At 39.4% G+C, this 13,280-nt stretch overlaps 1 protein-coding gene across 2 annotated transcripts in view; it reads left to right on the top strand.

Annotated features, from left to right (window-relative positions):
• LOC101009425 (cytochrome b5 type B) overlaps positions 1-13,280 on the top strand; it is a 40,209-nt gene that overhangs the window by 20,846 nt on the left and 6,083 nt on the right. For both annotated transcript variants that reach the window (XM_003917105.3, XM_009196762.3), the window contains exons 2-3: positions 2,447-2,575; positions 3,409-3,438. In XM_003917105.3, the coding sequence (XP_003917154.1) occupies positions 2,447-2,575; positions 3,409-3,438 (159 nt within the window). The remainder of the gene's footprint in view (positions 1-2,446; positions 2,576-3,408; positions 3,439-13,280) is intronic.

Genomic DNA, 13,280 nt, shown 5'->3' with positions numbered 1-13,280 from the left:
AGTTGAACAGTAGCTCCTTCACTGAGAGCTGGTCTGGCTTCTCCTGGGGTGCTGGGGCTCTTTAAGTTCTCCTCGATGCCTTCTCATGCTCCCTCAGCCTGGGTATTATCTTGACCTAAGACTGGCCAGGACCCTGCTACAGCCTTGGGCCTAGTGCACTGATTTCAGCTCCTCCAGCTGGGCCTCCAGTGGCCCACAGCAGCCCTCTATCCGTTTGATTTTCACTCACTATGTCTGGAGACTATGGAGTTCTAAACAGAAACCAAGAGCTGCCTGACATCTTTTTGCTTGTTCTAAGCCATCTCTATTAAGATCACATTTTAGAGTGAAAGTTATTAAACCAAAGAATTTTGTTTGATCACTCTGACCCCCACTTGCTTCAGTGAAAAAAAAAGCAGGCTATAAAACATTATGTACTATATGAATTCACTTTGTGAGAACAGAAAAGACTTCTATTTATTACTGCCTACCACACAAAATAGTAAGGATTCAATAAAACATTGTAGACTAATGGCTGAAATGATTGAAAGAATACACAGGAAATGAAATTTTATGCACCAAATTGTTAACTGGACTTATTTCTGTTCCAGGACTCTAGTTGATTATTCTTTTTTCCAGATTTACCACAGTGAATATATAATTTTTACTTGATATTTTTAAAAAGTGGTGTGATTTCTCTTTTTTATAAGTGGCGAGAGATTGATGAAAGTGAAAGTACTTTCTAGAAAGAACTGTGTAGCAAGTCATAAATTCAGTCATTCCCTGAAATGTCGTAATCTACTACAGAGCTTTGTTGTCCTTTTACTTTGAAAGGCAACACAATAGTTGGGATGTGTCAAAATGAAAAAATAGCGTTCATAGTTTAGATATATAGAACAAATTGGGACATAATTCCAGAACTGATGACTTAGTTCCACAACAAAGAACACACCACACCTGAGAGTTTCAGATATAATAACAAATGAATGGTGGCTGTCTTACTCTTGCTTTAAAATAGCATTCTTAAATACTAGGATGCGAGACCCACTCATTGGGTGGAGACCTTTTAGGAGATAAAAATAGAAGTTATCCTCATCCTCAGGGAGCTCATTGGCTAGTGACTGTGACTGGGAAGTAACATTTACAGTTTATTTATTTTTTATTTTATTTTATTTTATTTTTTGAGATGGAGTCTCGCTCTGTCGCCTAGGCTGGAGTGCAGTGCCTCCAGCGTGGGCAACAAGAGTGAAACTCCGTCTCAAAAAACAAACAAACAAACAAAACACAATTTCAGGAGAGTATGTGGTTAAGTCTTCCTTCCACCCTATCTCCCAGCCACTAGGTTCTTTCACCATGTCTAGAGATATTTTATGCAGGGGTATAAATATGCATATATGTATCTACATTTAAAAATCGTAGATGGTGTTATATTATGCTCTTCTGGAGTACAAAGTGTTCTATACGCTTATCTCATTTAATATGTACAATAGTTGTCAAGACAGGTACTCTTACTAACATTTCCATTTTACAAGTAAGGAACCAAAGACATCTCAATTTCTTAATAACTTGTGCAGGGTCACATAGCTGATAGTTACAGAATCTGCTTCCTGAGGCACTACTTTATATAGTTAACTTATCTATTTCTTCACTTATTTTGAGTCAGAGTCTCGCTCTTTTGCCCAGGCTGGAGTGCAGTGGCGTGATCTTGGCGCACTGCAACCTCCCCCTCCCAGGTTTAAGCAATTCTGCTACCTCGGCCTCCTGAGTAGCTGGGACTACAGGCACCCGCCACCACCATGCCTGGCACTTTTTGTATTTTTAGTACAGACAGGGTTTCACCAAGTTGAGCAGGCTGGTCTCGAACTCCTGACCTCAAGTGATCTGCCCGTCTTGGCCTCCCTAAGTGCTGGGATTACAGGCATGAGCCACCACGCCTGGCCTAGTTAACTTTTTAATTTGAAACAATTTCAAAGTTACAGAAAAGTTGCAAGAATATAATAAAGAATTGCATATACCCTTTGCCTGGAGTCCTCAGTCAGGTTTCTGCAGTTATCTTAATAATATTGGCAAAAGGAACCAACCTAGGATTGCACATTGTTCCCAGTTGTCATGTCTCTCTAGCCTCCTTCAATCTGGAACAATTTCTTCACTCTTTCTTTTACTTTCTCATGATGGTGGTATCTTTAGAGATACAGGCCAGACCTGTCCAGAGAGATTTTGTAGAATATTTCTAAATTTGTGGTTGTCCTAGGTGTCCTCACAGTAATCCCCATATTATGCATTTTTGACCACAGTATCACAGAAGTTATGCTATGTTCTTCCCATTGCCTCTTACCGGGCAGCACACAGTGTCAATTTGTTCTATTATTTCTAATAAAGGGAGAAAGGAAGAAAGGGGTATGGGAAAGTAACTTGTTGGTTTGCTTTTTAGAGAACCCTCGGTTCAGTAAATATATTTTCCTTGTAGCACCCTGGAGGAGAAGAGGTTCTGCTGGAACAAGCTGGTGTAGATGCAAGTGAAAGCTTTGAAGATGTAGGACACTCCTCTGATGCCAGAGAAATGCTAAAGCAGTACTATATTGGTGATATCCATCCGGTAAGAACTATCAGTGCTAGCAACCCTTATGCAGAGAAAACTACTCAATAGCTGCAGAACAGGATGAAGAAATGAATTATTGGCCGGGTGTGGTGGCTCACACCTGTCATCCCAGTACTTTGGGAGGCCAAGGCAGGCGGATCACTTGAGGTCAGGAGTTCGAGACCAACCTGGCCAACATGGTGAAACCCTGCCTCTACTAAAAAATACAAAAATTAGCCGGGTGTGGTGAGGCACCCTTGTAATTCCATCTACTTGGGAAGCTGAGGCATGAGAATTGCTTGAACCTGGGAGGCAGAGGTTGAAGTGTGCCAAAATTGCACCACTGCACTCCAGCCTGGGCGACAGAGCGAGACTCTGTCTCAAAAAAAAAAAAAAAAAAAAAAGATGGAAATTCATTCAACCTAGCCATCAGGCTAAATTTTCTCCAAAATTATCCAGTCTTACTGTGTTAGGATATAGCTTCTTTGCCAGATAGCACATGTAGTATCTCTAAAAAGCTAAGGGAACTGATTGTGGATTATTTTTATGTGTTGATTTATTATTGTAACGCAGTTAATAATACCTCTACCTAAAATAGTGGTTTGCTTGTTTTTGCAAGCTCCTTGCTAAAGGTAGTAATTATGGACTTTTAAAACTGTCTGTATATACCATGCTAACAAGGGACTGTGATATGCTCAGAGTAGGGGTATCTTTCTATGATCCTCAAGTCTCCCAGGGAATTCACTATCACCAGAATACAGTCTCATATTCCAAAGTTAGAAACAAGCATATAATGAGAATTCATTTGGATATGTCTTAAAATATTATTTGTTTTCCTTTTTTTTTAACAGAGTGACCTTAAACCTGAAAATGGTAGCAAGGTAAGAAGTCATTGGTTTGTCTTCTGTGCTTATATTTCTGTTTACTCAAGTAGAACTGCTTTTTGGAACATTTTTTCTTAACAAGAGAAGTTACAAAGTATTTCCTTTTTCCCCAAGCAAAAATCCTATTTTTCAGGAATTTGGACTTGGTGTCATCTCAGGAAAAAAAGAATAGCTGAGTCTTGAACGGCAGGAAACATTTTGCTAATGCTTCTATATGCTTTTTAAAAAAAAAACAACTGAAACTCGGCCGGGCATGGTGGCTCACATCTGTAATCCCAGCATTTTGGGGGGCCGAGGTGGGCAGATCACAAGGTCAGGAGATTGAGACCACGGTGAAACCCCGTCTCTACTAAAAATACAAAAAATGAGCTGGGCGCTGTGGTAGGTGCCTATAGTCCCAGCTACTCAGGAGGCTGAGGCAGGAGAATGGCATGAACCCGGTAGGTGGAGCTTGCAGTGAGCCAAGATTGCGCCACTGCACTCCAGCCTGGGCGACAGAGCGAGACTCCGTCTCAAAAAAAAAAAAAACCAAAAAAACCCTGAAACTCCAAAGCTATGCCTTGTGTGGTTTTGAAAGACATTAGTTTATGGGTTCAGTTATAGAAAAATACCTTACTTTTACATTATGTAGAACAAATGATAATAATTGTTTCTGTGTTGGAAAAAAATAATTTCAAAGTTGTTTTGTTTCTTATAGTTTATCTTCTTTATCTGTAACACAGAGGCCTTTCTGTACTTATTTTCCAAATTTAATTCTTTTATCCTGTAGGCTCAAATAGGCTCACACCCTTCCCGGTTACTTAGTAATACAGCGAAAACAAAAGACTAAGTATTTGAGTGTTTGAAAACTTTAATGTGTACTGCACTGCATACCAGGAAGAAAATATGGAACCATTTTCTGCCTCCCACATGCTAGGTGGTTCATTTCCCTTCTTCCCTAACACTTTTCCTTAATTTCTGTCCTTCAGATAGCTGTTACACAGCACTCTAATTTAAAGGGACAGCAGTTTAGGTGCCACCTAGAACATAGGAAAGTGATGCTGCCTCCCTCCCCTTTTTCTCCTCCTTGCTGCTTGCTTCCCATTCCTCATTGAGCTGGAATTACTGAATAGGTTTGACACAGCAATTAAAGTTGGCCTAGACACAAGAATTCTATTAACTCAAGAGATTGCTTGCTTAACAGTGTCTGCCATCTGTTGCCCTGCAATCCAGAGTGTTTGTGTAAATTAACTCTTCCATCTTGCTAGACTGCTACTCTGAACTATTGAATTGTTTCTGAAGGGGGAATGAAATGGTTCTTAAAACACTTTGTAACAACTGTTGGTTGTTTGTCCTCTCCTCCTAACACATGTATTACCCATTCTTGAATCCTTTAAAAAAAAAAATTAAATAGTTCAAAACAGTATTCTGTAAAAAGTTTCCTCCTATCTCCAGCTCTCAGTGTCTTAGTTCCCCTTCCCTGGAGGTAAGCAGCCATCATTTTTTGTTGTTGCTTACTCTTAATAACTTGTGTTATTATGGTAAAATTTGAACTACGCATGGCCTTGATATGTATATCGAACATGTCCAGAAAATACCACTCTCAGAGGTCAACATCTGATTCAAGGGATATAGGAGCCATAACACATTTCTGCACAGCAACTATGAGAGCATCTTTTATATTAAAACAATAGAAAAAATATGTTTGCAATTACAATGTCCAGAAGTCTACAAATTGCTTCTTGTTGCTGTTTTTCTTTCTTGGTAGTATAGTTAGGACCATTCTTAGGAATGTAGAACAATGTTCCCCAAATTCTGTTCTTGTATCACCTCAATTGGAATCCCTTGGCATGTACATGAAAATATATAGGAAATGTTTATTTCTTGGGCTTCCACTCCTACTGATTTGGAATCTCTGGAGATGGGGTTTAGGAATTTGCAGTTTAAGTAATCTAGGTGATAAGTAGGTAGCTAAGCCCAAACTTTTTGCTGAATGATATGCCCATCTTTTCATTTGAAAACTTAGGAAAATTTAATTCTCTTCAGTGATAAGCATTGTCTGCCTTCTATAGGCCAAAGAATTAGAAATTTCTCAGCTGAATTAAAACTATTGAGCCATCCAGGTGCAGTGGCTCACGCCTGTAATCCCTACACTTTGGGAGGCTGAGATGGGAGGATCGCTTGAGCCCAGCAGTTGGAGACCAGCCTGGGCAACATGGTGAGACCCTGTCTCTATTTTTAAAAAATCATAAAATTAGCTGCACATGGTAATGTGTGCCTCCAGTCCCAGCTACTGGGGAGGCTGAGGCTGGAGGATAGCTTGAGCCCAGGAATTTGAGGCTGCAGTATGCCATGGTAACACCATTGCACTTCCATCTGGGTCACACAGCGTGACCCCATCTCAAACAAAACAAAACAAAACAAAAAAACCAAAACAACTATTGAACCTTAGATTTTTTTGTAAGAAATATAGAAAAAGCATTTAAGCTCACCGAGTTCTGTAATAATTTAGAAGTCTCCAAATGTAGTTTAGCCCCTATCTGGGTTAAAAAATGACTAAAGGCAGTGTTTTCAATCCAGTTTTCCTCATGTCACTGTACTCAAGGGCCATGTCTTCATCAAGTAAAGAGTCTGGCTATTGTGTCTCTAGTCACTCTGCTCTACTTTAGGCAGATCAGGCAAGAAAGGCCTTTTGGAACATTTTCAAGACCACCTACTTAGGTTTTTATAGAGCGAATATTCCAACCTGACTTCAGTTCCAGGAATAAATTCTTGATCTCTCACATTTATTTCTTACAGAGGTTTAAATAGGCACTTGGTGTCTAGGATGTAGCTGTCTCTTTTCTTCATATTTTATCTCTGGTTTAACCATTCATCATTAAGAAATGGAAGTGGAGTTCATTTCATTGGTTACCTTCCTTTCTCTTGGTTCAGGGTTTCTGAATCTTTATGAAGAAGTGATTTTTAAAAGTTGAATTAAAGGTATCTTCAGCCTATGGGGGGGAGTTTTCATTTCCATTTTCCTTCTTCTCCTTTCCTCTATTTCTACCTGTCTCCTCTCCCACCTCCACAACCCCATATCTACTTCCTGTCTGAACCGCACCTTCCCTACTGCCCCCCAAGAAACACTCAAAATGTTGCTATTCCAGTATATAAATCAGTAACCATTCCCTAATTCTTTTAGAAAACACCTTTCATATTACTTTTATAACACAGGTAAATAATTAATGGTCACCATTGTTTTATTGTTAGATGGATAGTACCTGAGTTGAAGGCCCAGAATTATTATACTGAAAACCTAAAGACTTAAAAACTTAAAGATCTATCAACAGATTTTTGTTTTACCTGCTTCAATCAAAAATAACTAACTAGAATTAAAAACCATTTGTCTTTGTGAATCTCTTCCTTGCTGGATTAACCCTCATGCTGAGAGCCATCAATCTTCTACTTATATTTGACTTAACATTTTTCTGGTCTGTTTTTGGTTATGGAAACTCACCTTAGAAACAGACTTAGTGCTCTCTGTGCCAGTTTGCCTGCCTGCTTGCCTGCTCTTTAGCAGGTAACCTATAAATATTCGTGGTCTGTGAATTCCCTCTTTTGATGATGTATTTACTTCTTGGTTAGCTGTTTTATCACTTAATCTGCCATCAGTTCAAGAGATAAAGTGCATACAAATCCTAACCTGACTAAAAAAGTGGGCACCATTTCATTCATTTATTCAATAGATATTATCTAGATAATAGTTCAAATGCTTTACTAGTCAAATCTTGTATTCAAATAGGTCTAGTAACTTGACCAGTTCCCCATTACATTTTTTTTGAATGAGTAGTTTAAAATGTACATGGTAAAAAAAAAATATTAATAGTTCGAAAGTATACTATAAAAAATGTTGACCAGGCGCGGTGGCTCACGCCTTCAATCCCAGCACTTTGGGAGGCTGAGGCGGGCGGATCACGAGGTCAGGAGATCAAGACCGTCCTGGCTAACATGGTGAAACCCCGTCTCTACCAAGAATACAAAAAATTAGCTGGGCGCGGTGGCAATCACCTGTAGTCCCAGCTACTCGGGAGGCTGAGGCAGGAGAATGGCGTGAACCCAGGAGGTGGAGCTTGCAGTGAGCAGAGATCGCGCCACTGCATTCCAGCCTGGCGAGAGAGCGAGACTCTGTCTCAAAAAAAAAAAAGATCTTTCTCATTTTTTAAGTAGATATTTAGTATTCCATAGATGAAAGTGTTGATGTGATGACATTTGCTTTCAAAGGATTTGATCTGTTTTTTAAAACAAATAAAATTGTCTCCATAGAGGCTTAACGTGTTTTTTAAACTTCATTTTTAACTTAAGAAGCTTAACTTTTGGAATCTGGTAAATTTTACATGTTAGAAGCAGTCTATTAATTGCATTTAAAGTTATATTTTTTTCTCCCAGATGCTACTGAATTTTATTATACATACAGTTTTCTGTTATATAATGTATTATGTAACATACAGTTTACCTCTTTTATGGGAGAGAAACTAAAAAGAATATATTGTTTATAATTATGAAATATAGTTGATTATAGTAAATTAAAATTTTTATTTTTAAGAATTATTTAATATCCCTTCCATACCTACTACCTAATTTATTAAAGTTTGGATTGGGATCCTGATGTCCTTTAGACAAGCAGTGATTGCTATTTACCAAAGAATTTTGTCTGGTTATTTCCTGATTTCCTGTGCGTTGTGTTGGGTTGTTTTGTTTTGTTTTGTTTTGTTTTGTTTTTGGTGGGGGAAACGGAGTGTTGCTCTCTCACCCAAGTTGAAATGCAGTGGCGCGATCTCGGCTCTGCAACCTCTGCCTCCTGGGTTCAAGCGATTCTCCTCCTGCCTCAGCCTTCTGAGTACCTGGGATTACAGGCACCCACCACCACGCCTGGCTAATTTTTGTATTTTTAGTAGAGACGGGGTTTCACCATGTTGGCCAGGCTGGTCTCGAACTCCTGACCTCAGGTGATCTGCCTGCCTTGGCCTCCCAAAGTGCTGGGATTACAGGCGTGAGCCACCAGCTACTGCGCTTGGCTTATTTCCTGTTTTTGTATAACACTTACACTTTGTAACATAATCTTTTGAAAGAAATCGTAGAATGTGATGACAAAATTACTCTTAAAAGACAAAATACCCTTTGCTGAGAGTTCTCAAGGACTAATGTCTTCTATTGGTAAAGCTCTACTTAGAAATGATGTATAGTTTTGCAAAACAAGGGATCAGAAGGGCAAGGAAACATTCTTTTCAAATCAGTCCTCCAATGTTAAATTTTTCACTTCTTAAGTCCCAATAGAGATCATCCTGTGAATGTGTTAGTTTTTTTTTCTTGAGCGAGGTGTTACATATTTTATCACAATGAGTTCTTTTTTTTTTTTTTTTTTTTTTTTTGAGATGGAGTCTCGCGCTGTCACCCAGGCTGGAGTGCAGTGGCTGGATCTCAGCTCACTGCAAGCTCCGCCTCCCGGGTTCACGCCATTCTCCGGCCTCAGCCTCCCGAGTAGCTGGGACTACAGGCGCTGCCACCTCGCCCGGCTATTTTTTGTATTTCTTAGTAGAGACGGGGTTTCACCGTGTTAGCCAGGATGGTCTTGATCTCCTGACCTCGTGATCCGCCCATCTCGGCCTCCCAAAGTGCTGGGATTACAGGCTTGAGCCACCGCGCCCGGCCCACAATGAGTTCTTAAGAGAGTTTATAGCAATTTGTTTTAGGAGCTGTTTTTCTATCTTTGAATTTTGCCATATCTACAGGGAAATTTTTTAATATAACCGTTCGACTCTAGGATTACATGCTTTGCAAGGCAGTAATTGTTAAATTATATTCATATCCAGAAAGAAATGGTTCTTATTGACTTGTATATTTTAGTATATTGGAGCTTGATGAGAAGGCTGTCCTCAAGATCCATACCACATGACTGTGTCATAGTTGGGACTATAAAATGCTGAAATCATATGCCTTCAATACTCAAACATTTTAGGTGGTAAAATGAACCTAATGTTAAAATTCATATAGTGGTAGCTCATACTGTAAGGTCCATGGTATTATGGGGGGAAAATCCTTTCCAGTTTAGAATTTGAAGCCAGAAGTTCCCAACTTGTTTTTCATAAGTTACTGGCTACAGAGATACCACAGTGTTCCAAATTCAAAGCTACACAATCTCTACCAGACCACCTAAATACCCATTAAATTTGCCAAAGGTGTCCTGTGGCTTAAAATCTGCTTTTTCCAATTTTAACTACTTAGAATCCTCTTGGAATAGCAATGTAGGAATTAAAACATAAGGTCTTTATATATACCTCATATTTTCCTTTTAAGCTTTTGAAAGCCTAAATGTAAGCTGTATAGGTTGAAGGTATAATGCCCTGTTTTTTTTGTTTTGTTTTGTTTTGTTTTTTGTTTTTGAGACGGAGTGTCGCTCTGTTGCCCAGGCTGGAGTGCAGTGGCGTGATCTCGGCTCACTGCAACCTCTGCCTCTCGGGTTCAAGCTATTCTCCTGCCTCGGCCTCCCTGCCACCATGCCCAGCTAATTTTTTTGTATTTTTAGTAGAGATAGGGTTTCACCATGTTAGCCAGGATGGTCTCGATCTCCTGACCTCGTGATCCGCCTGTCTTGACCTCCCAAAGTGCTGGGATTACAGGCATGAGCCACTGTGCCCGGCTGCCCTGTCTGTCTTAATGCATCATAATCATGATTCTGGTTCATTCTTTCCTACATTTCTGTCCTGATGACAAAGTGTACTCCATTCCTTAAGTGTGTGCTCTTCTGTCATGTTTTCTCATAAACAAAGTTCATCGTGAAATCCACCCCCATTGACCCCCACATCCTTTCCATGTAGTTGCCAGTTGTGACATTTCTTTGTCATTCTCTCTCTCTCTTTTTTTTTTTTTTGAGTGGAATCTCACTCTGTCACCAGGCTGGAGTGCAGTGGCCCTATCTCGGCTTGCTGCAACCTCTGCCTCCTGGGTTCAAGCAATTCTCCTGCCTCAGCCTCCTGAGTAGCTGGGATTACAGGCATGCGCTGCCACACCCAGCTAATTTTTGTATTTTTGGTAAAGACGGGGTTTCACCATGTTGGCCAGGACGATCTCAATCTCCTCTCCTCATGATCCGCCCACGTTGGCCTCCCAAAGTGCTGGGATCACAGGTGTGAGCCACCACGCCCGGCCTCTTTGTCATTCTCTTAATCTTAGCAAATTGGGTCAATGCTTATGGTGCACTGACGTGATACTCTCAGATGAATATCTGGGAAATCACTCCTTTATGTAGCTGGTGGAAGAGAGAAAAATCTACCTGTGGTAGTGCTTCTTCAGTCTTCCTAGACGTGAGAGAATGGTGTTTTCTTCTCTCTACCCTTTAGAAGCCTGCTCCTCTAGGTTTTGCCACAATGTCCTTGGCTTAGAAAATTGTGTTGAGATAATTGAATATGACTTTAGAATTCACATTTATTTGATCTGAGCCTTTCATTTTACAAATTAGGAAACTGATTTATAACATTGGGCTTGAAGATATTAGATATAATTTTAGTTATGAGCAGCTTTATAAAAATTCTATTAAGGTATTACAAAATATTTCCTTTTTCCCTAAAAAGTCTGTCTTTAGTGTTTATATGTATATAAATATACTTATTTATTTATTTATTTATTTATTTATTTTTGAGACAGGATTTTGCTCTGTCCCCCAGGCTGGAGTACAGTGGCACAATCCTAGCTCACTACAACCTTGAACTCCTGGGCTCAGGCGATCCTCCTGCCTCAGCCTTCCCGAAGTGTTGGGATTACAGGTGTGAACCAAGTGCCTAGCCCTTACTTATTTATTTTAGTGGGGAAGAAAAGCCTTAATGAACCTTGAACTTGAGGAACCAGTTTTATTTAAATAGTTAATTTCCATGAGTTTTGAGCTAAAGTCAGAGTAGACTTAACAGCAATTTTTTTTTTAGAACCTATAATACCAAAAGTCACAGCAATTTTGTTGTTTGCCAGTGTATTCTAAGCTCTTTGAAGAAAAAGAAGCATGCATATTAATTGCTTGGTAGGGGTTATGCTGGAAGAACTGTGGATTTGATTCGCTCTTGTAACTAAAGTCATAGTATTGCAATTATTACTTTCCATGCCAAAGGTTGAGAGCATTAAAATCTGGGCATGGACATAACCGGGTAGATATGCCTCAATACCTGAAGGGATAGATTAAAGTCAACTATAAACTGTACGAATTTCCCTTAAGCATCCATTAGATTTAGCCCAGTGCTTAACTGTGGAAATGAAGATTGGGGGGAGCTGTGCCTAGGGAAGGGAGGTTATGTGTTAATAGAACTTTTTTCATTTCAGTTTAAAAATAACCGATTTGGCTTATTTCCAAATTTGACTGAGCGTCTTGGCTGCTAAGAGCTGTGCCTTCAACATCTCTTTGATTATTATGTATTTGATTAAAAGTGGGGTCACTATGGTTTGCATCTACTTGGCTGTCAGTATCCTAGAGGGAGTGTATGCCTCTTTCTCTTCTCTTTCCTTTAATGAGTTAGACAACTTGGTCTTTTTTTTTTTTTCGGCCCCAGGGATGGATTGATCTTAAAACAGGCACATTTTGCAGTACTTAGTTCAAAGAACACCATATGTTTTAAATTATTTATTGTTTAGAAATTTTTACGTTTCAGCATAGTACAGTTTTGGCTGTCTCTGTTCTCTTTCTTCGGTTGCTTATTACCTTTTTCTAAGGCTCACCTTACTTAGCAGACATCCAGGGCTTTTGATCGTAAAAGAGGCTAAAAGCTTTGAAATCTAGATAATCTGTTTATATGAAGTATATGATTTTTACTCTAATTATAGATTAAGCATCATAATACATATATTATGCTGTGATGCTCTCATATAAGCCTTTCAAATTATCCCTTTTAAAAATAGTAACTACATTTTTTGTCTGTAAATCATTGGTATTTATGTAGCTAAAGCATAAAAGACCATGAACATTTTCTTGATGGAATTCAATTATTTCTCAGCTGCTGTGGTGGAATATTTATTTTAAAAGGCAACATTATAAATTAACTTGATGCACACACTACCATCGCTACCACTCCCACCTTCTGAATCTGTAGATAGTAACATTTGTTGTATTTTTCAAAGACTGACCTGTAACTCATTTTAATTAATTAGATCCTTACTAGACTAGCTGAAATGTCCCAGATAACAATAATCATTAAAATCTTAAAGAAGTATAGTAGTATGTTAGTATGGTTTCTTTATTTTTTTTTTTTATTTTTTATTTTTTTTGAGATGGAGTCTCGCTCTGTCGCCCAGGCTGGAGTGCAGTGGCCGGATCTCAGCTCACTGCAAGCTCCGCCTCCCGGGTTTATGCCATTCTCCTGCCTCAGCCTCCCGAGTAGCTGGGACTACAGGCGCCCGCCACCTCGCCCGGCTAGTTTTTTGTAGTTTTTAGTAGAGATGGGGTTTCACCGTGTTAGCCAGGATGGTCTCGATCTCCTGACCTCGTGATCCGCCCGTCTCGGCCTCCCAAAGTGCTGGGATTACAGGCTTGAGCCACCGCGCCCGGCCAGTATGGTTTCTTTAAAACCTTTCATTTGACATTTTTCTTGTCTACAGGCTAATTTCTTTCAGGTTTGGGGCATGTATTCATTTGCATGGCAGTGTTTTGGATATGTGAAATTAAAACTCATTTCATGGACTACTCTAAAGTATATCGGGGCCAATGTGATTGGAAATTCTTGGAGATTATTGAAAACGGTGGTTAAGCAGAGCTAATATTCCATGTTCATACCGTGAAGTACTTCTACATTTTGCAAAGATGGTATTTTGGGCAGCAGTAACCTATGCTAAAAGTGTTATTG

Source organism: Papio anubis, chromosome 18 (assembly GCF_008728515.1).
Source record: "Papio anubis isolate 15944 chromosome 18, Panubis1.0, whole genome shotgun sequence".
Classification (NCBI taxonomy): Eukaryota; Metazoa; Chordata; class Mammalia; order Primates; family Cercopithecidae; genus Papio; species Papio anubis.
Note: the sequence above shows the minus strand (reverse complement) of the source record. Positions and strands in the feature narration are given on the sequence as shown.